The sequence below is a fragment of the Zalophus californianus genome, chromosome 6, assembly GCF_009762305.2.
Source record: "Zalophus californianus isolate mZalCal1 chromosome 6, mZalCal1.pri.v2, whole genome shotgun sequence".
NCBI classification, from domain to species: domain Eukaryota; kingdom Metazoa; phylum Chordata; class Mammalia; order Carnivora; family Otariidae; genus Zalophus; species Zalophus californianus.
The window spans coordinates 5,132,804-5,156,456 of NC_045600.1; the positions used below are offsets into that span (position 1 = coordinate 5,132,804).

Consider the following 23,653-nt stretch of genomic DNA (forward strand, 5'->3'; position numbering starts at 1 on the left):
AGACTTGGCACCGCACCCTGGGAGGGGAGCTGGGCGGGCTCGGGGTTCTTGGGTGCTGGTGTCAGGCCCGAGGGCCGCACTGGGCATGGGGAGCCTGTGGTCCACCGAGAGGTGGGACCGGGGCCTGGGAGCCAGCTGAAGGAGAAGGCTCCACACAGGGAAATTACAGCAGAGCCCCGCATCGGGCTTGGAGAGAGACCTTCACGTCGGCCAGCCGCTCTTCCTTCTGCCAGTCCCACACGGACAGCACATGGTCGTTGGAGTCGTCCACGGCACACAAGTTGCTTCCTCCATTCTGGGGGGAAAGAAAGGTATTCCCAGGAAGACTACATTTGAGAATAAAACAGGTTAAAAGTGATGAACAATGAACATTAACTTTACTTTTAATAAAGAGCCCATTTTGGTTAAAGAATACGTATGCACTGCTTATGAGACCTGTTTTCTTGGCCACTCAGGGAGAGCAGGCGAACGTGGGGCAAGGAAGGGACTGGAGCAGCAGAGAGGGGTCAGGGGTGACCCTGCCCCATTGGTTCTATTAAGATTAAGTCCAAAGGGGCTGCAGGGCCCCCTCCTGGAGGAGTCGGTGCCTGCAGGGTGCACAGCACAGTCTGTGACTAACGGGCAGGGTGACTGGGAGGCTGGGCAGGAGCAAAGACCCTGGGGCCGAGGCAGGTGGCGTTCTGATGTGAACACGTGCACTCATGTGTAAGTTTCTAGAACAGTGGTTTATAGGGTGGATCTGTTGAATGGGTACACCCTGAGGAAGATCTGGGAGACCACGAGGCACCTCCGACTCCTGCTAATGGATAGGCAGCCCGTGTGCGGAGAGCAGAGACACACTGGAGCCGCCTACCAAGGGGTAGGTGAAATTCAAGGTCAGAGCGCGCAAAACCGCCTTGAAGAACATGCAGACAGTGCTGCAGGGCCTCTTCCCATCACGTGTGTGACCCTGATGGGACACGCGTGACCTCTGAATGAGGGGACCTGGGGAGTAGGGTGGCGTCAGCCTGCAAATCCGCGCACGCGCCCGGGCAGCCAGCGAGCACGTTAACTTTCTCTCTCTTTAACCTTGAGCTGCTTCTCTCCTCCCTACGGACAAGGGCTCCCGTACCCACGGGGCTCGCACTTACAGATTTTGAGAAGGCGATACAGGTGATGGCTCGGTCAAAAAACCCGACCCCGATGACGTGCAGTGTATTCAGTGTCACAGAGTCCCAGATGCGCACGTGTGGGGGCAACTGCTGTTGAGAAGGAAATGCAGAGAGACAGTCACCGACTCTGACGGGCATATAGATTTATCTTTACCTTGAAGCTGCAAGACTACTTCAGTTCTGGCAAAACAAAAGGGCTTTTCCTGCTCAAAAATTTGAAGACTCTGCCTTTTGGCATCAAGGAACCATTCCCAATGGCTGCAGGACATCACGGCCCCCGTGGCCAGCTTAACTTCAGGGAGGGCCACCGGGTTTTACATTCTGAGTAGCCAATTCTTCATAACCGTGCCACAGGAACTGATGTTCTCCCTTGGGCATCCAGATGAGTCCGAATTTTAAAAATGAAGAATGACAACGAAAGTGGAATCTCACACAAGGGCTCTTCTTGTAAAGTCTGTACAGTCGGACACCCCCAAATAGTATTGAGGGTTTAACATTGTTGGGCCTCAGAGGAGCAAAGCGAGCAATCTGTTACGCACAGATGAAATTCAGAATTGTTCCCATTAGCTCAAAACCCTCTCAGTTGTGTTCCAAGGTGAATGGTCCTAATTTTCCTCTCCCTCAACAGAAGAAAGCATCCTAGAACCATCAGCAGGTGCATCAGGAAAAGGACTAGCATCATACCAGGTGGACGGAGTGGGGTGAGTTTTAGCCTGGACTTGCTCTGAGTAGCTGTGTGTCTGCAGATGGTCAGATGGCCTCTCTGAGTCTCTCTGCACTTGAACTGAAGGACTGGCTCAGACAGACATCCCATCTTCCCTGGCTCGAAAGTTCTGATTCAATTTCAACGCTAGAAACTGAAATACCCTTTTAATCCACTAGAGGGAGGAACACATGGTTTGCTACTAATTTCAAAGACTAAAAGCCACTTAACATTAGAGGGCACGTTCTGCATGGAGCGCTGGGTGTTATACGCAAACAATGAATCATGGAACACTACATCAAAAACTAATGATGTAATGTATGGTGATTAACATAACATAATAATAAAAAAATAATAATCCAAAAAAAAAAAAAAGATGAAGACCCTATTCCATTTATGGGTATCTACATAACTGTAAACTGATTTCCATCTTCCATCAACCCTGTTACTTCTTTTTAAGTATATAATTTTAACGGGAAATAGCATAGAGTTAATATTTAAAATTCGATGTTATTAAAATATTTTCTGAAAAATGGCAGCATTCATGTTTTTGGGAAGAAAACATGCTGGTAAAAATGGACATGCTCCGTGTAATGAGGTTTGCTTCATATGTGGTGCAAGAATAAGCTATACAATAGATATCAAAAAAGCTACGAGGAATTTTGGGTAAGACATGGCAAGGACCACAGACTGCGGTCAAGAACCAACTGGAAGACAGTTTTGCGTTGTTCTCTGTTAGAGTCCACTACCTCCTTCTCTGATTCCTTAAAATTCAAGTTAAAGTCTTGCTGATGTGCTTATAAAACTTGTGCCCAAACTCTCCTGCTGCCTTTGAGGACTCTGGGGTGACGTCAGGAATACAGGGTATTTCAGGCTAAGGGTCTAAAGTTTTGCTGAAGAGGCAAAATGCCCCCTATCCAAATGCTTATTCATTATGACTTCTCCTTATTAAATGTACACTTAATATTTTAATGTTTTCCATGTGTGTAAGTATCTTGAGAATTGCTGAATTCTTAGGCAAGAACAATGCTATTTAAAAACTGGCTGAAATTAAGGCAAGTTCGAGGCATTTTTAAGGTCACTGTAAGAAAATCTGCAGTAAAATTTATTAAAAAAATTTTTTTTTTTGCGGGGCACCTGGGCGGCTCAGTCAGTTAAGTGTCTGCCTTTGGCTCAGGTCATGATCCCAGGATCCGGGGATCAAGTCCTGTGTCAGGCTCCCCGCTCAGCAGGGAGTCTGCTTCTCCCTCTGACCCTGCCCCTTCCCCTGTTCATGCTCGTCTCTCTAAGAAATGAAAAACAAAATTAAAAAAAATATTTTTTGCAACAAAATATTCGACTGAGGGCTTAAGAAGCTTTCAGATACTTTACCTAGGCAGGCTTATTCATTAGCGAAATGTTTCCAGAAGATGACATCGAATCAACAGTTCATTAAAAAATATGAAAAGATAATGTAACTCACTTTTCCATCCTTAGATGTGCCTGCGACTTGTCCCGTTGCTATTGTGATCCTGTCAGGGTGAACTGCTAGGCTAAAACAAAGGATATTTATAAAACAACCACTCTTTAAAGACAAGCTTTACTCTTCTCTTGGCCAAATATAATCTAGTCAAAAATTTAAATACGAGGACGATAGGGTGCCTGACTTCTCACGGACTCACGACAAACTCCCCAAGCACCCCAACAACCTTGGACAATTAGTGCCTATTTCACTCCAGCCTTTCTTGAGAATCTCCAAACTCAAGGAGAAAGCATCCTTCACTTGGAAAATACCAAGTCTCCTACAACAGTCTTTATTAAGTATGTTAAACAGCAAAAATATCATCTTTTTCCAACAGGATTTTTATAACTGACCAGGGATCTAGGACAAATAGAAATAGGGAGAGTCACCGATTCAACCACCCATCCTTCCAAGACACATAAAATCCCTATCAAAAGCTACATGTGAATTATGAATGAATTAAAAAAGAGCCAAATCAGAAGCTATTAACATCTGTGCGAAGAAGGCCTCCAAACGGGGATCTATGGGAAGTGCTGGTTTGGGTGATATGGTTGGTTAAGATTATGTGTTAGATGGACAGAACCTAAACTAGTCTCTAGCATCTTAGAGAGCCAGGTAACCAGCCAACCACTAGCTGTGACAATGCAGAACATAAAGAAGAGCTTTTCCAAAAGATCCTGTTCTCTCCGATCTCTTCTCTCCTCTAGTTCTAGCTCAGTCCTGGCCCCTTTCCTGCGATGCTACCTGCATGAGGGTGAGGACTCACCACTTCACGTCGTCATTGTGGCCGGTGTAATGCCTCTGGAGCTGCTCCTCCACGTTGTACAGCACCACCACGGAGGCGATGAAGTACACCGTCTCCCCCGTCGGAAGCAGGTACAGGTTGTTCCGACAGTCGCGGCCCCGGTACCCATAGCTTTCCATGTGTCAAGAGAAACTTGATTTCCTTTAAGAGCTGACAATACATCAGCTTTATTCAACAGGGACAGACAACACAATTCCTTAAGACTCTTCCCATCATCTTCTCTTGGTTCAATAACATGAGATCATAAATACTCAAGTGCCAGATACATGTGATTCAACCGGCAGGCAATCGAGTTGGAAATGGCCATTGAGTTGAGGTGAATACGTATTTTTAATGGATGGGGCTATGTTTTTAGAAATGACGTATTATATTTTTGAAAGCTGGGTTTTTCAGCTGGATCAAAAATGTAATTTATTATTTTATTTACTAAAGGTAACTGGAGTGGACATTTGTGAAATTACCAGAAAGCGCACTCTTTTGAATTGAGCCAATCAATCATAGACCTTGGGAGCAATAGCCAGGGCCAAATTTCTTTGTTGAACTGTTTGGATTTTCCGTGGATGCCCGTCTTCGTCACAACTAGTCTGCCTTTAAATGTTGCCAAGGGCAGCCCGGCTGGTTCGGTCGGTGGAGCGTGTGGCTCTCAGTTTTGGGGTTGTGAGTTCAAGCCCCACGTTGGGTGTAGAGATTAGTTAAAAATAAGATCTTTAAAAATAAATAAATTTTGCCAAGCTGGTTTTCTGGAAGGCCCGCTACCCTCACCAGCTTGACTCTAGAATTAAAATCAGCTGGGAGCTGTATTTTGACCCTTCACAAGAATGCTGGAATATTTTGCTCCAAAATTTGTTTTCCCTTTCTTCTAGTTATCATACCACCTGCTCAGATCTACCTCAGTATCACGAGGTCTAGAGTGTATTTATTCTCCTTCCCGCTTGAGTGTTGGTCTGTCACAGGTGAGGGCCCGACTCTAGAATGGGGCCAGCTGGCTGCCAACTGCCTAGCCCATCCTGCCATCGTCCAACTTGGGGACTGACATCACCAGTACTCTGCGGCTTCACCAGAGGACTCACTCTGGTTCTAGAATCATGGCTGGGAAGTGAATCGAATCCCTATGACAGGTTGTGGCATTTGCAGCTCGTTTGGAATACAAAATAGATCTGAAAATGCAAGATGCCTACATTGTCTCAACTACCAAGCAGTGTGAGGTCAAAAGGACTATTCCAAAAAAAAACAAAAAAACAAAAAAAACCCTCTGAACTCTGACATTCCTTATATTTTATAGTATTTAAAAATAAATTTTAAGATGCTGACTTGTATCGACCTCAGTTCTTGAGTCAATCTTATTTTTTACTGTCCTCTAGGAGCTAAATCTTTTATTTAAATTTGTTTTCTTACATTATAAAAGTACTTGTAAAAGGTACAGACAACACTCCCACATACATATGGAAAGGGTAAAAAAACCTGCGATCCTCCTTGCCACAACCATCCTCACCTCCTTGGAGATAGTGACCTCCATTAAGATTTTGGTATGTATACTTTCAAACCCTGCAAACTATTCTGTGAGCAAAACATCCCTTGAACTTAGATGTGAAAAACTAATCTAACAAAAGTCCCATTTATCTAAAGTAAATTCTCCCATTTTACGTCTTGAAAATATGAATAGAGTAGGCTGAAAAAATGTTTTGAATAATGTTTTCCAGCTATGATCGAACCTAAAATGTAAACCATTATTGACTTAAAGAAGAACTGAATCACTTCGATTGCATGTGCCAAAATAGATGCACGTAAATGCTTAGGATATCTGAGTCTGAAAATGTAAAAAACATATACCCAAAGAATATGATATCATTTCAAAGAGCAATTTTTCCGACTGAAATGACAACAGCATTGATTTAAACCAACTTCTTAGAATTTATATTTGGGGCTTGGCATCAAACTGGTACTCGATAAAAATTTGTTTGAGGGTGAAGAAAGGCTTTTTGTTGTCTTCAAATCGCATGGGCTGGAAGGCTTGCTCTAAAGTTAAATAAATAGAATAAAATAAAGTAAAATAAGGGGGGAAAAGGACAATTTAAAAAAACCCCAACACTTCATTCACCCTTTTGCATAGGCTTTATTTCTTTGTGTTTCGGGTTTTGTTTTCTCCTTGGAGCTTGTTCACTTTTCCAAATCTCATGGTATGAAGGGCTCCAGCAGCTGCATCTCAAGAACGTTAGTCCTAGGGCTGACTCGGATTCTGTGGCTTAGATTGGGGCGGGGGGGGGGGGGGAGACGACTTTTCTTTCTCTTAAAGTAGCATTCATGTTGATTTTCTTTACACCTTCCCTGGACTCCCTTCATTTAGAACTGGGGTATTCCTGATGTTACTCCTTCAATTACTCTCCCAAGGCTGGCCAAGCCCCCACCTGGTTTGAGGGGGAGTGCCTGTCCTTCCTTCCAGGGTGTCTTATCACTCTTTGTCTGGGTGTGAGAAAACTCCTGCCTGTAGAGTTGAGTTCAATTTCTGATGGTCTCATTTTCCTAAGTGTGTAAGTTCGGTGTCTTCTTGCCCTTTCCACTGTTTTCAGGCAAGCACGTAGAGCTCCTGGCTTTTCCATCTGTCCCACAGGGCTGTCTGAGTCTATGACAGCTACTGTGAAAAACAATCCATTCTTTCAATTTCATTAGAATCCTAAACTCTACCCATTTGTGATTATTTTCAGTAAGCTTGCTTTTCTACTAGTTTTTAACTACATTTATTCTGTCAAAAGATTAAAATTCAGGACAGAAAGTGATGCATTTTCCCATGACTCTCTAAAAACAAAACAAAAACAAAAACAATGTCCAGCATATGAATACTTTCTTTTCAGGAGAGTAAGGTACACATATTTGAGCAGGAACTATAATCTTTCTTTCAGGACTGAAAGAAAGTGTCCCCCACAATCAGGAGCCCTCCTCTGCTAGAACACTGGACTGAGCGCTAACATACGACCCCTTTTGTTAAATTAATTTTTTTAAGTGAGAATAGAATATTTTGGTTTTCTTAAAAAGCTTAAGAGAACTTGGGGCTCCTGGATGGTTCAATCAGTTAAGCCTGCGACTCTTTGATTTTGGCTCAGGCCATGATCTCAGGGTCATGAGATCAAGCCCCACGTCAGGTTCCGTGCTCAGCACAGAGTCTGCTTGGGATTCTCTCCCTCTGCCCCTCCCCTACCCCTCTCTAAATAAATAAATAAATGCTTAAGAGAACCTAAGTTTTATGAATTTCTACAGTTAAACTTTAAGCTCAGGGCATGAATCCACTTAAACCTTGTGACAGGTCCAGGCAGTGAATAAAGGATACACCCACTCCAGCTTCAGTCTCTTGGTTGGTAGTTCTACTTTTGCTTCCAAATTGTAAGAGTCCACTTGATCTTTGGGCATGTACATGGTAACAGGGCGACCACGAAGAAACATTTTTACGTATCCTTCTTCTACAAAAAGAACAAAGAGATCAGTAAGACACCTCAGTGCCCAATGTAGCTGAAAACAAATGTTATCTTTTCTTTAGCCCTGTAACATAAAAGCGCAAACTTTACCCTTCATGTGATTTCTAATTAATGTGTTGGGGGAAAAGAACTAAAACATAACGTTAAACAGTTTAAAACAAAAGTTTTCACCCTGTTTATGTTTGACATGCTGCTTACGTAAGTACATGAAAGATATGAGAAACTGTAAAAGGCAGGGAAAAACTAGATTCCATTATTTTTCCACAAGAGACTTGGTGCTTATGTTTTCCTTAGCATCAGGAGGGGGGAAAAATGCCACCTCAAAAAATTACAACTAACACAAGAAATCCACTAAGATTTTTTTATTGATTTCAATGTATATACAATTTCAGTATCAAAATTCATAAGATTTCTTTCAGTATTTAAATTGGTTTGTTATATCGCAATGTAAAAATATGCATCTTTTATGTTGGACACATTTTTCAAGTGTAAAGAACACAAAATCGGCAAAAGTACATGCTAGGGTGCACGCAAGAAGGAAAAGGCTCAAGGAAAAGCTAGAAAGAAAATAAAAGAACAAAAGACCCATTAGAGAGGCATTGTGAAATAGAACCTTCTAGAACAAACATTTTTATAATAAAACAGCTTCTGGTGTTTCAAGAAATTATGGGGCAAGAGGAAAACCCAGTGATATGGGACAAGTGCAGTTTTAAAAAGAAATAAGTTGGGGTTTTCTGCTGGCTTTCAGGAGAAAATAAGAGCAGAGAAAATGTCTTGTGAGCTCCTGGTGAATTCCGTTAGAACTCACTGCATATCAAAGGCCCAGGCCTTTGCGGCCGTTAAACCGGGCAGCTGGAACCAGCCACAGCAGCACAGAACTCAACAGAAAAATCATCCGCAGGGGAAACAGGTGAGGAGAAGGCACGGAGTAATTACACCGCCAGAAGCACCATATTTACAGGTTAGTTATGTAAGTCTTGTTCCTAAGGATCTTCAAACAATGCCACATGCAATATAGCCTACAGATTAAGAGGCCGTCCCGGTTTTAGGTTACCGTGTGCGTGCATTTCCGGTCTCACATGCATGCGTGTGATGCACACTCCACTCTGCATAGTAAGTCTGACTTTTGAATAAGAACCCCCACATGCTCATCCTGCAGACAGATGGGTGTGCCAGGCGCTGAGTTCCGTGGACCCTCCCGTGAGGATGCTGCCACCAGGCTCTGTCCTCCCCAGATCCACCGGGACCGGCCCATCACAGGTCTGGCACCCCAGGCTCTCTTACTGCTCCCCTGGGGCATTTTACATTCTGCTGCCAAACCCATCAAGGCCCAAAGTGGACTTCACCAGTCCTTTCTCCACACAAAGTCCTTTGCCCACTGTCTTACCTGCTGGATCCAAACGTCCAGCGCCCTGCTGGCTCTCCGCTACGTAAGCTCCCGGCCCGCAGCCGTCTGTCTGGCCAAATGGGTCTCTAGCACCCTGCTCTGGGCCTCTGCCCTTGCTCCCGTCCTCCCCTGGAACCTCGTCCCTTCCTTAATCCCTCCCCCAAATCTGAGCTCACCGGACCGTGGGGCCGCCACACCTGTAGGACCCAGGAGCCCCCGGCAGACGACAGAAGGGAAAAGGAAGCAGGCACGCGCGAGCATGGAGCGAGGGGACACGCGGTGGCATGTTCTCTTTGTACGAGAGGAGGCACAGGACATGGATGGGTATAGAGGTTACAATGCCATCTCCGCAACACGACAGAGCCCTCCGCGGTGGCTGTAATAACCAGTGTGCGTGAATACCGAGTCTATTGGAGTGGGTGCCGGTTAAGTCCTCACAAGGGAGGCTTGCTTAGCACAATTCTAAATCACTAACTGAGGCAAAAAAGCCCCGGATCTTGCCTTGGCACTGTTTTGCACTGATAAATCAGAATTCTACATTTAAAATCAAAACGTGGGGCATCAGGGTGGCACAGTCGGTGAAGCGTCTGACTCTTGGTTCTGGCTCCAGGTCGTGATCTCAGGGTCGTGGGATCGAGCCCTGTGTTGGGCTCTGAGCTCAGCGTGGAGCCTGCTGGAGATTCTCTCCCTCTCTCCTCCCCCCGCTCTCGAAAATAAATCAACCTTAAAAAAAAATAAAATCAAAATGCAGCAAGGGAAAGCAACGGTATTTTCCAGGCATGTTAGGACAATAGCTCACAGCTGCCAACCCAAAGGCGCGGACGGAGAGGCCAGCAGCGGTGCAAGATACCAGGTCAAGCAGTGGGGCATTCAGGGCTGCCCTATAGCTCTCTTAAGGTTTTTACAGATTTTTCAAAGTTCCTGCAGTCAGCCAATAATGAAGCCAGATCGAATGTGTAAGCTACTTATTAAAACCCATCCAAGTAAATGCGCAGGAATGCTTTTAACTTAAAGTAAGTCGGAGTGGCTCGTGTGCCCAAAACATTTTCATACGAGGAGATTACCTGCTTGCCTGTATGAAAAAAGTTCCTGCAGCCTGGATAGCAGTTTTGCTCAGAGAGCTATGAGGTTTCAGAAATGCCGCCTACCTTTGCAGTGTGTCACCCGGCGTTTCCCTTGTGATTTCGGAGACAGGGACAGAAGCGCTAGATAAAGAGATGGCAAGAACTGCAAGAGGGACCAGCCTGCCCGCTCGCTGGGGGGAGCGGCTCTCGCTGCGGGGGCAGCTAGCTCTCAGTCAGAGCGGCCGCCCCGCCCCCGGCAGGAGAACCTGCCCTCTGCGCAGGGGTTCGGACCAGTGCGCTCAACGCCCGGCTCTGCATGCTTTTGGGGCAACTACATTTTCAGTGCATGATCTCATGCTTCCTGAAAATGAAATGAATACTAAAGCACGTGCTGATAAATACAGAACGCTGGCTTTTATAGAGGTTTTGATTCTGAATCGAAGGGAAAAAAACTGGCAAAGTTATAATTAGATGATTTTACTTAACTGATGCCACACCTGTCAATGATTTTGCATTTTAAATGTGCTTTTCAATCAGGTTAATAACCTAAAAATAGCATCTACCTTATTATAAAATGTGTGTTAAGAAAGGTATATGGAAAGGTACATATGAACTATTAGTTTGCAGTTTAGGAAATCAAAGGCAGAAAGAGAGAGAGAAAAAAGCTACTTTTAGACAAAGTTATAACTTAACGCATCAGAAAGCTTCCCTTTCGGAGAGATGCAGATGTTGAGCCGGAAGCCCCACGGGTCAGGGAAGAATAACAAAGGCAACACGGTGTCTTCACCTACAAGTTCTGCTTCTGCTTATGTGGTGGCATTTTACTCTTCCTCCTTGTTGGCGCATCTTAACTCAGGTTTAAGGGCGTAAATAAAGGGTCCAGTCTCTGTGACCACGGTATGGCCAGTCTCTGCGGTCTGAGCCCCGGAGCCCGGGCACAGGCTCCTGGCACTCAACCTGCCAGCCCCACCCATGCGGACACCATAGGTGACAAGCTACTTATTTGTCCCTCGAGTCCTGAGGGGGGTGAGGGGCACCCGCACAAAGATGAAATCAGACTTACCTGCGCTGAAGACAGGCTCCTTGGGTTTGCTGTGGAGATGAAAGAGAGACAGACTTAAAGGGAGGCTTGGGGGTGGGGGGCAGGGGTTAGCCTCGTTCACGTGGAGGCCGGTCACCCTGATGCAGCACCGGTGATACTCGTTAATGAGAAAAACAAAACCAGGCAACGGCAAGAAGGAACACGTATAAACGAGAATGTCTAAAAGCAGGTGCAAGAGATTGTAATCCCAGCTTTATCACCCCAACCAAGCTTTTTACCAGAGCAAGTGAGGGTCTAGGGAGAAAAACGTGCTTCACCAAGATGGGAATGGCCTCATCTAAATGTGTAAAGGTCTGCTTCTTCCCCATGCTCTTCTGATAGATTATTTAAAGAATTTATTTAAAACCAGCAAATTCCTGACACAGGGTTTTCTGCGTAAGGACCCTTAGAGCCCAGCTCCTAGCAGGGCGGCTACTGTAAGAAGAAGGAATATCGGGGGTGCAGCGATTTCATCAGTGCTGTGGGGACCCCACTGCAGATTTCGGCCAGGCTGAGACCACCCCCTGACTGTGCCTGGGAAACCAAACCCCCAAAGCATTCAAGGTCATCCCTAAGGGTAGGCTTCCAGGGGATGAGCTCGCCCGAGGAAGCCCCTGGGCAGGAGGGCCTGCTACCTCCCACCACAGGCACCTGCAGGGAGAGGTTACCACCTGCCTGCCAGAGCAGGGAAGGGGCTCTCGGGGCAGGCCAACAGGTGTGTCCTGTTCAAACACAGGGTCAGTGCTTGATCCCAAGTCTGCGAGACTCCAGGGTCCGCACCGTCTTCCCCTATACCACCCCGCTTCCTGGATGACCTCCCCGCTTTCAGACTCGGAACAAGACAGACTACATAAATGAAAGCCACCCCTGAGAGAGCTTACGGAAGCACACAGGTTTGTGTGTGCATGCATATTTTTTAAAAAGTACCTGAGCAGATATAGTCCTAATATGACTTTTCCCCTCCATTTCTCTTGAAAAACGTTAAGAAACACCACTAGTAAGAATTAGCCGTAACCTGGGGTCGCCTGTGAACCTCAGTCAGTTGGGCGACCGACGCTTGACTTCAGCTCAGGTCATGATCTTGGGGTTGTGGGATGGAGCCCCAAGTCAGGCTCCACGCTCAGCACGGAGTCTGCTTGAGATTCTCCCTCTCCCTCTGCTCCTCTCTCCACCCTTTCTCTCTCTCAAATAAATAAAATCTTGAAAAGAAAAAAATTAGCTGTAAACCCACAATATGATAAATAATATTATCAATGTCCTTCATTCCCAGATAGTTTTATGCAATGCCACGGGTGGGGGGGGGGGGCTCTGGACGGATGCTTTAGAAGTGCTTTGCGCTCTGCTCAAATGTGTTTTAAATAGTTGGACCTGTTGCATGACTCTAACCTTTGGTCACTGAAAACTACTCTGAAAGCATGGCACAAGCTTTGATGTGACAGTCCAAGTCTTAACCGGCCTCTAAGGCCGTCCTGACAATGCTCTTTTTCTGTCCGTGTCTCCCGTCACTGTCCCCTGGTCACTGAGTTAGCTGCCCCGTCCCTGGTGGCCCTCGTTCGTGCCCAGAGCTCCTGTGTCAGTGTCTGCCTGAGCTTCCCCTCCTCCTGGACACAGGTCCCACGGCCCCTGAGTTGTCTGTGCTTTGAGCCGCTTCCCAGAGAGGCCTCTCGGCCGCTCTCTTCTGCACCCTCCGCCGGCCCTGCCCCCGACCCTCCCCACGCCCCAGCCAGCAGTGTATCTCCCCATGGCACCGCTGAGCCAAGTCCTTCCACGCTGTGTCCCCCTGCCGCAGGTAGGCGCCTACAGAGGGCGGGGACCTCTGCTCTGCTCCCTGCCGGGCTCCCTGCCGGGCTCCTGGTGAGGCCGGGGTGTGGGGGGGTCCCCTCGGCCCTCCCCGCGGGGTCCTCAACTTCACCATGCACTGCACCTCCAGGGCTGTGGGCTCTCCCGTCCCTCCTGCAGGGGTGGTCGGCTCCTGCCATGCCCGTGCCTCACAGAAGATGTCCTTCTGCACGCCTGACCTGCTCCTGATCTGTCATGGGCTCACTGCAAGTCCACAGAAAGGCAGGAGTGTGTGAGTGTGTGTGTGGAGATCCCCCTGTGCCAGGGGCTCCCAAGACTTCCAAATGACCATGCCAATCCACACTCAGCTTAACTATTCTGTGAGCTTTCGGCTGCTTTCTTCCGATGTGCATCCAGGAAGGCTCCTCACCTCCTGCCGCTCTGCCTGAGATGAACGCAGCCGTGGGCCTGTCTCTCCCAAGACAGGCTTGTCACTTTGTGGATTTTAGCTCAGCATTATTACTCTGTGACCTCAGCTGCAGGGTGGGTTTAAAATAGCCATGCTTTTGCAGATCGCCGGTTTGTGCTCCCTGTCGGAGCAGGAGCGACATTCCTGTGATCGTCTGAGTCGAAGCATGAATCTTACCTCTGACTTTCTCACATATTGTTAGATTCACAGGCAGGGTGAGGACACGTGGGGTTAAAGCTGAAACGCAAGACTGCAGAGCAAGCCTACTGGTTATGGGAACATAATGACAGGGAATCAGAAGACACGAAAGCCCATTTTTCCATCATGACTTTGATCACAGAAGTAGGGAGACATAAAGCCACGAACACAGGAATAAGCCTCCAGAAACTTTCCTGGAGACTGAAAAGAGCAATTACGAACTATGTTCTTCTCAGAATGAGAGATCCATAGGGCAGTTTGAATTCCAAATGCAGCAAGGCCTGTGGACTTTTGAGGCTGAGCTTATAACATTAGAGGAACAATCAAAGATCTCTATTAAAACACTAGAAAGGGCGCCTAGGTGGCTCAGTCGGTTAAGTGTCTGCCTCTGGCTCAGGTCATGATCTCAGGGTCCTGGGATCGAGCCCCACATCGGGCTCCCTGCTCAGGGTGAAGCCTGCTTCTTCCTATTCCTCTGCTCCCCCCTCCCAGCTCGTGCTCTCTCTCTAATAAGTGTTTATCAAAAAATAAATAAATAAATAAAACACTAGAAACGGCAGTGTGAGTATTGACAAGCGAAGGTCACACAGAGAGGCACCAGGTAGCACCAGACTGCTCATAGTTCTTAAATTTTGCTCTGAACTAGGCAACACGTTTTGGGTCTATTATATTTAGAAAGGATACTATTGCTGTGTTTCATTATTTTAGAAAGCTACATTTTTATAGAAAGACATACTCTACTTGTGAACCCGTTATTCCTATCTGTGCACCAGCACCCTTCCTAAACAGCACCAGAGTGCCAGGGGAGAGGGAGTCCCACTCCTGTGTGCAAGTCTTGTGAGTACAAACCCATGAAGCGACAGTGAATCTTCCCAACTAGTAACAGAGGGGCAAACCCCAGAAGGTGCAGTGAGAACAGTGATCCAAGATTAAAGCCGCTGTGGCTGCTGCATGGGTGTGAGCTCACGGCTCAGAGCAGGAGCTTTTCCTTGGCTCAACTGTTTGGTTTTCTCCAGCTGCTGGTCTGGCAAAGGCTCTTGGCTGCCTCACATCCTCCGTGAGGCCCCAGGTACTGCTTATAGCTTCTAAGAGTCCCCGAGATAGTCTGAGCTATCAAGGATAGACCATGCTGTGGTCTCCAGTCAAAGTCTATTCATGGGAGCGGCACGCTGAACACCTGTCCTTTCCAAAACTCGCCATCGACACATTGAGAGTGGACCCTTGGAACCTGATGCTGTTGCCTGGGCTGCAAGTTCGCTTGGTGTGGGAGGAGACTGCCTGTCCAGTGTTGTGTGATTGGTCTCTGATGACCTGTTCCTTCGTGTGAGCTAAGTGGGGAAATGTGAGTGTGGCTCCAGAGGGGAGGCTGATGCAGATGTCCCCCACCCTCCCTTGAAGCCCACGAGAGACGTAAGCCCTGCGGAAAGGATTTCCGCTCTGCCGGGCAGACCCTCACTTCTTGGCTATTCCGCACCAGGCAGTGGCCCATCCCTCCAAAATGAACAGTGTTGCAGTCGGCTATGGCTTTTACTGCTGTGTTTTGGCAGGAAGATTTGCTGAAAGAGTTTGGCTGTATGTTTCCTTGAGCGGTTGGCTCAGACTATCTCAGGGACTCTTAGAAGCTATAAGCGGTACCTGGGGCCTCACGGAGGATGCGAGGCAGCCGAGAGCCTTCGCCAGACCAGTAGCTGGAGAAAACCAAACAGTTGAGCCAAGGAAAAGCTCCTGCTCTGAGCCGTGAGCTCACACCCATGCAGCAGCCGCAGCCACCCGAGTCCACGTCATGCATTACCCACACTCCGATAATGTTCACTGTGGACTCTGGGCACAGGGCCTGTCTCCTAGTGGTTGTCTGTCTTTTCATCTGCTAACACTCACCTTGCCCCCACGGTAGGCTGGGTGTGGATAAGGAGGGGAGACGGGTGGGGAACTTGCTCAGACTCCGATTCAACCCATATTCACCGTGCTCCTCCTCTGCGGTGGGATCTGCACTCAGCACTTCCGTATCTGTTACCTAATTTGCCCCACGTGCCGAAAGAGAGCTCAGGGGCCCAGGTCCTGCACACTGCAGGTCTGACACATGAGTGCTGTGTGTGACAGGGACCCCGGGGTGACCAGGATTAGAACAGAGCCAACAGGCATCAAATGCTGTTTGAGGAGAGACACTTGCTTCTGAAAATGATTACTAAGGCTCGATCAAGGAGAAGACCATTCCAAAGTCAAACGTGTTGTTTCCCTGAAATTTATTTGCCTATAAAAACTGTCGTTCTTGGCACACATACCACGAGTCCTTTTGAAAAGGACCCCACTTGAAATAACATTTCCACTGGAAATCAAAATACTTTACCAGGTAAGTAATGATTCTCCATATAAATGCCCTTAAGCGGCTTTCTACTAGAAAGAGGGTCATTTAGGAACCATCTAAAAGATTTTAGATGTCACTGGAGACCTCCCTGGGGACAAAGACTGCTTCATAGACATTTCCAACCAGTACTTCCAGCTTGATGCGGCAGAATGAGCCCAGATTTTGAAGTCAGCTGGATCTGCATTCAGGTCGGGCAAGTTGCTTTACCTCTGTAAGTCTTTCTTTCATCTACAAAGTGGGACTAAATCCACTGTCAGGTACAGGCCCAGATCAGATAAAGTGTGTCACAGAGCGCCCAGGACATGGTGATTACTTAATGTCACTTCCCTCTTCCTCCGAATTTCACTGATAAGAAACTACACCTATTTGCAGGCTCTCTGCCTACCAGCCTCCTAACTATAACAGCATACGGAATATTAGCACTTATTACTTTAACACTTATTAAAAGATAAATGACTCCATGGCTTGGAGAGTGAACCACCCTTTCTGTAAAGGGAAGATGCTTAACTTAAGCCATCTCATTTCCAGTGCAAAAGGTTTCAGAATCTGAAGTGTAGTGTCAAACCTATCTACCAATAGGTGGTGCTGTTGACACAGTTCTTAAATGACTATGGTTTTGGTTTTTGTTTTTTAAATTATATATTCTTTCTTTCATGCCACAAATACTTATTGAGCAGTTACTATGTGGCAGGCCCTGTGTGAGGTGCTAGTGATACCAAGAATAATAAGGGACAGCTTCTGCCTTCCCAAAGCTACCGGGAGGGCAAGGGGCGTGCGTGGGCATGGGAAGGGAGTTCCAGATCAAGCGAATGAGCAGGTACAGAGCAATCAGAAAGGCAACTGACTCAGACCAAAGAGCCAGGGCAGGCTTCCCAGAGAAGGGGGCATCCTGAGTGGGTCCTGAAGGATCCGCTGGAGTTCCTCCAAATGTACCCAACCATCGACCCCCGCCAAATCTCGGGACATAGACACGTCACTCAGGTTAGAAGGTGAAAACCCTCCATTTGCTAAGTGCTAGAAGGTGTAATTCATTAAGCTATATATTTGTTTGTGTGGGGTTTTTTCCTTTTTTTTTGTACCTGTGTTTTATAATACAATAAAGATTTTTTTTTGAAGATTTTATTTATTTATTTATTTATTTGAGAGAGAGAGAGAGAGAGTGGGGGGAGGTCCAGAGGGAGAGGGACAGGGACAAGCAGACTCTGCACTCAGTGTGGAGCCCGACACAGGGCTTGATCTCTCGACCCATGAGATCATGACCTGAGCCGAAATCAAGAGTCAGATGCTTAACCGGCTGAGCCACCCAGGCGCCCCTATACAATAAAGGTTTTTCTAAATACACTATGTTCTTACTTAGATTCACATTTAAGACTGGGTTTGATCATTGGGGCACACATGTTACTTGTGTAATAAATCAATTATCTCAAAGAAAAAATTCTTGCTGGGGAGAAGTGAGAGCTGGTGTTAGAGAGGCATGAATATCAGGGCCCAAGAGAGGATGGAGAGCCGGCAGATGAGGGGCCTTGCACCCAGGCTGAGGATTAAGATTCAGATTGCACTCTCACTGATGCTGAAGTAAAAGAACAAATTTGAACCCTGAGGACCTCGAGGTGTCACTGAAAAGACTATTTCATTGAACACTAGAGCTTTAGGAAGGATGGAGCTCAGGGTCTCCAGCTCAGGCTTCTGGACCCTGTAGTCTGGATAAAACGGCTGGCACCGGCATTCAGGTGGTTCAACACAAAAGAGCCTCTAAGGGGACATTTGCACATCTTTGCTATTTTGAAGTGTCTTTTCACTTTTGTTGACTCTAAAGATGGAGAGTTTAAATGTGTGTGTTTTTTTTTATTAGTAAGTGTTCCTACAAGGTTTCCAGCTGAAACATTTCTTGTTCTAACAAAATGAGCCCATTACAACAACTTTTTGATGGAAACAAAGTATCTAGTTTACAAAACTGATATATGTCTCTCCAGTCAGAATTACAAAGGGGGGGCCAGTTTTCTAATTGAAACACTTAATCATTCTAGCAACATCTAACATTAAACTGCATTCTAAGTAGTAGCTGTTTTTCTGTCTGATACAGAACACTTTTTTTTTAATTAAAAAAAAATCCCTATTGGGTTAGTACAGTGGCTACATTAGATAACACAGGTCATTCATCAGAATGTTACTGTTGATTTCCTAAATTTAATAAGTACTTCCTTATAACACAAATCACTATATAACTTAATATTTATCATCAATAATACATAGAGTAAATATTACATTGCCATATATTGTTTTTGTTTTTATAGAAGTTTTGTCAGTGTAAAGATTAAGTACTGTTGTTCTAAGCAGAGCATTTTAAGGTGTTAAGCACTCTAAGACAAAAATCTACAATGTCACAAGAACGACCATCAAATCCAGTGGCCATTTCCAGAGAAAATGAGATGTAGGTGCAGGAACATTGAGACTCATAAAAGAATATGGTTTCTATGAAAGCAAAACATACCATTATTTCTAAGTAAATTGGTCTATCTCAGAAAATGGGAATGTTGAGGACCTCAAAAACACTATTATTTTATGTTCGACATGAAGATTTAGACAATGTATATGGAGTCATTTATATTTGCTGTAATTATTATTAAGAACTATATATGCTGACGTGGGATTGTTTTTCTGGAGTGAGAGGAGGCTCTTTCCAATTTTCGTAAGAGTTCCACATGCACTGAAGATAGCTCTGCATATGGTGTGCGGTAACGTGAGCTCCGGAGCCAAGGGTCTGCTTCTCCCAAGTTACAGCCCCGGGGTGGGTGCACCATGTGCCTCCTGCACAAAGCGGGACCCATCCAGAGTCACCCCTGTGCTCTCGCCCTCCCTTGCATTCTGGCCAGCTCACCCGCAGCCCTGCTCCCTCTGGTGTGATGCGGACAACCGTGCAGACGTGTCACCCTTCCTTCCCCCCCGCCGCCCCCCGCCCCGAGCACTTCTAGATCTTGCCAGAACTCAGGTTGCACTCCTGGGACTGTGTCACGTACATGAACATCAGTGAATGTGTGTCAGACCAGAAACGAGACTAGTCACTTCTGCCACCCTGTAACTCCCTTATTTTACAAGCGAGCGAAAGAAAGCAACTGGTTTGGGAAAGCCTCATCACTTATTGTCCTGTGCTCTGCTCAGGTCTCGTTCTCTCACACCTGCCACCACCGTGATGCCCAGGACCAGGTGCCAAGCCTTGGGCTGGGGGTTCTCCTCCCAGTCAGTTCGATGATAAGATTCAAGGCGATTGGGTGTGCCACCCCTCGTGCACCGAGGCAAAAGCTGAGGCTCGGAGAACTTCCTGGTTTACAAACCCAGACCTTTCTTTTACTCCAGAGCCCATGCCCTTTCCCTTTGGTCTTGCCGTCCCCAGTAACCGAACACGACAAGCTCTGAAAATGTAGGACAGCATCCTGGGACCATGGAAGGACAGACACTGGAGTGATAAGGAAGAGATCACACCATCTTAGATTACTAAAGACCATGGTGTTTCAAAGAGGGTTATTTCAGGTCACCTCCCTACACCTTTCTCTGCACGCTTTAAGTCTCGGCCACTGGGCATCGGTCCTTGGGACTCCAGCTTTGCTTTGGAGCCAGATCAACAGAGCTCAGGAGGGGGGCTGGTCATGGGGGAAGGGAGAGGAAGAAGGAAGGAAAGAGTCAGGCAGAGACTGAATCACCAGCTTGACCTTCACTGCTATTGCTTCTTGGGGCTGCTTCTTCCTGTCTCAGTTACTGGGCTATTATTCCCACGGGCCCCTAAAGGTATCTGCCAGTACCAGCAATTACCGGCAAGAAGGCAAGAACTTTCTTTCTCAGGTGTGTGCCACTCAACCTTTTCAACGGTACGCAGACCTCAACTTTTCCTGGGTCCGAACAAAACAAGGGATTCACTTGTAAATGGACACGTTTAGTTGCTTGAGTTATTTTTAGGAAATGAGTAGATTTTCCCTACCCTTTATTTCCAAATCAAAATTTCCTACCGTGGCATTAAAAACAAAACAAAACCAAACAAAACCTTTTGCAAATATCTTTTATGGAAATATTTACCCAGTGCATTTATCAACGCCATAGGGTTTGAAAGATAAAACAGATCTGGAGTTTGCACAATGCAGATTCTTTTTGGAAATTCTTAATAAAAATCAGATGTGCACAGAAGGAGCCAAGTTTTTAAGACCTGCCAAGATCTAGACCTTTCAGGCCAACTTCCAAGCTTACCCTAAATTCAGAGAAGCCTGAAGGCCCCGCGGCATGACCCATTTACACTCTACTGCCAATGTAAGCCACGTGGCCTTCTTTCTAAGGTATTATCGTCCAATTAGCATAATCTTCTGATAAGAAGTACTAACAGTCTAAATTAGAAGACGGAAGCCCATGTCAGTGGTCTCTGAGGCTGTTATTCGACGGTGGGTGGCCCTAACCTGCTACAGATGGGGGAAGTGCCCACATCTTTTCTACAGACAATATCTTTTAGGAATAAAACTGAAAATGAATTTAAGCGTCCTTACAGGACTGAATCAGAGTGGATTTACAAACCTGGAATTTTTACAGCCTGTGGGTTGGAGTCAATTGCTTTATGACTAAGCCTTCTCCGTACATAAACATTTGGGGGGAAAAAAGCCATGTTTAGCCTGTGAAGCTGAAATTCCTTCCTCAGCCTTGCTCAGTAGAGAGAGAGTAAAATTAAAGCACAATGTTTAAAAAGAGAGAATAAAGTACAGCATCAGGGTATCTGCCCAGAGAAACCAGTCTCCTATGCCCCACACATTCGTAAACGGGATGCAGGTCATTAAAACGCCAATGATCAGCTTTCCCTAATAAAAGGTTACTATTAGTTGTGTAGGTATTTATCATACTCCATTAGAAATTAACCTCAAAGGGAAAATTCAAAATTAGAAGTAAGCGTATTTCATGAAACCAGAAAGAAATGGTCCTATTTCTGGTGTCAGCTCAGTATTAAAAATGGTTTCTGACAAACGATAAAACTTCAGCTTTTCACCCAGTCAACCTTGAAAAGTACTGTTGACAAAGTTAAACAACCCACTGAAATTAATTTCAAAATGGCAGCGGAACGTACTGGAAGTATAAAGTGCTCCGTATGGAAATTCAGAACGGCCCTCCCCATTCCACGGATTTGGTGCTAAGCAAATTCTCAGGAACTATTTCTGTCTGCATCGGGGGTGCTGGGATTTCAAGTTCTCACCTTTTACCTGGATAGTGGTTGGTGGGAACTGTGACGCGTGGCCGCCTCCAACGGCCATTGGATGACTACCCACAATGCTCCCAGGAGAATGTCTATCCGCTGGAGAGAGCTCGGAGCTCGTGTGCCTATCGGGATCTCTAGGGAAAAGGGGTAACAAAACATCCGGACAGCAGGACCAGCAGAGAAGATGCCCCTTACCTCTCACTGTTCTTCTTGCCACTGGAAGAACTACTTGTGGACCCCGTGCGGTTTCGGTTTCCTTTGGAATCCCCACAGCTTTCCCTTCGGCCGCCAGGACTCACTCGCTCGGAGGAGCTGGTCCTCTTGATGGTACTACAGCGAGAAGTAAAGGACAATGAAATTCTTAACAGGGCAATTTTATTTTATTGCCGAGTATAAAAATATATTACATAGAACATCCTACTTCCACGTGGACATTTAAGAGCTTGGCTCCTAACTGCAGAACGTCTCTACGTGTGTGTGAGCATGTCTGTATGTATTCCTCACTGCAGAATGTCACTTGGGATCAATGGCTCTGCTCACTGCCTTTGGAACGGGGGCAACTGGTACACAGTTCAGTGTCATGGCAGAAACTGAAAGGAAGGTCCCAACAGCCCTCTGTGAGAGCACTCCAGCGGCTTCGCAGGAAGTCGCCTGCCCCGGAGCAGTCTCAACCAGGGGTGCTCAACCAGGGGTGACACCCCCAGAGGACACTTGGCGATGTCTGGAGCCACTTTTGATGGTCACAGCTAGGGGGAGAGGGCGGCTACTGGCATCCAGTAGGTGGGGAGGCCAGGGATGCTGCGAAACATCCTACAGCTCCCAGGACAACCCCATGACGAAGAGCAGTCCAGCCCCCGAAGTCAACAGCACGGGTGTGGAGGAGCTCTGGTCTAGAGGCACACGCAGGACGAATGCAAACAGAACGCCCCCGGTAAGGACAGAAACACCCCACCCCGCGCATGATGCCTTAGTTTGGAGGTAGCGCCCATGCAAGTATAAGCAGGGGGAACTAGACTGGTGGGGGGCCCGGGGGTGATGTCTGGGGAGACTGCCTGAAGACTGTGAATTTCTGGGAGAGATGAAATGAATGGCTTGAATGTGCTGTCATTACACAGTCGGGAAGAGATGTTCTAGGGAAGAGGCAGGCCCGTGCGGCATGAAGGCTGTCTCGGCCAGGGACATGGCTGCGGGTACCACGGGACGCTCCCGGAGCACCTACGTGTATTAGAGGCATCCCTGCGGCGTTCGTTTCCTCACCACTAGGCCACACATTCCCTGGGACCCTATCTAATGGATCATTTTTACATACTTCGAGAGCCCGGTAAAGAAGCTGGATCCTTACTCAGTGAAAAAGGCTGAAATAAGTGAGTCAATAAAGGGGACTATCACGCTGTGAGCCTGTCACAGGAAGAGACATGAGGTACTCTAACAGAGCACCTGCTCTGTAAGAAAGGAGAGGGCTGGCTGGCGGTGACAGGCCCACGCTGGGGCTCTGGTGGAGGGCCTGCCCGGGGCAGGCATGCGAGCCAGGCCACAGGGAAGGCTGGAGAGGTGGGGAGGGGGAAGCCAGGAGAGAGGGGCCGAAGGTGGGAGGAAGTGGGGTGCGGGGGGCGCTGGGGCTGCAGGTGGAGGTGGGGACAAGACAGAAGTGCCATGTGGCTGCTGAGAGCACGGGCCCAGGGAGGCTGGCAGATCAGACCACACTTCAGCCGGGGGACGTGGGAGCCAAGGGACTCGAGACCAAGGCTACACCCCTAGGGGGAAGGTCCGAGCGCCCCTTTCTCCCGATGGCACAGCCCAGCCGCGCACTGGGGCTTCTCGGCAGCCCCCCACCTGCTCTTCCTCCTCTGTCCTCGGCCCCTTCCTTCAGGCCAGCTTCAGTCCCTTTCCCTTCGGAACCGCCCATCACTCAGCAAAGAATCTCTTAGCATGTTTTTAAAACCGGCATGGCGTATCAGCTTTTGAAAAACCATCTCGCTCTCTGGGTGAGCAAATATAAATAACGTGACCATAATCGCGATGACATGAATAGGCTTTCTGCACAGGCTTTTTGGCTAACTGAGGAAGCTTTGGATTTACAGCACCAGAATCTTACAACTGGGATCTGAACAGACATGCCTTAAGGTCAAAACGTGCGTTTTTAGAACACTCAATTTGGGGACAAGGAAATTACAGATCTTAGGAGAGCACTGCATTTCTGAAATTTGGGACTGAGGTCTAAAAATTATAGAAACCTTCCTGCTTCAAGTTCAATTCCTTCCAGAGATGAGAAACACCGAGCTGATTTAATTTCACGGGATCTCTCTCTGCCAAGCATCTAGCATGGGGCTCGGAGGCGTGCTGCCTAGCCCTGGTGGCCCCCTGGGAGAGTAACAGCAGCCACCGGCCCGGAGCGTCACCCACGTGGCGTCCCTAGGGGAGTTCATGGCAAGTTCATGGCAACTTAAAGACTGGTATAA

At 47.1% G+C, this 23,653-nt stretch overlaps 1 protein-coding gene across 5 annotated transcripts in view; it reads right to left on the reverse strand.

Moving 5' to 3' along the window:
- EML1 (EMAP like 1) overlaps positions 1-23,653 on the reverse strand; it is a 177,808-nt gene that overhangs the window by 25,470 nt on the left and 128,685 nt on the right. For 4 of the 5 annotated variants that reach the window (XM_027571729.2, XM_027571728.2, XM_027571727.2 and 1 more), the window contains exons 4-11: positions 21,390-21,524; positions 11,142-11,170; positions 10,163-10,219; positions 7,483-7,612; positions 4,122-4,271; positions 3,317-3,386; positions 1,131-1,241; positions 200-295 (exon numbers count right to left, since the gene is read on the reverse strand). In XM_027571729.2, coding sequence (XP_027427530.1) covers positions 200-295; positions 1,131-1,241; positions 3,317-3,386; positions 4,122-4,271; positions 7,483-7,612; positions 10,163-10,219; positions 11,142-11,170; positions 21,390-21,524 — 778 coding nt within the window. The remainder of the gene's footprint in view (positions 1-199; positions 296-1,130; positions 1,242-3,316; positions 3,387-4,121; positions 4,272-7,482; positions 7,613-10,162; positions 10,220-11,141; positions 11,171-21,389; positions 21,525-23,653) is intronic. The other variant, XM_027571730.2, reaches the window with a different exon arrangement.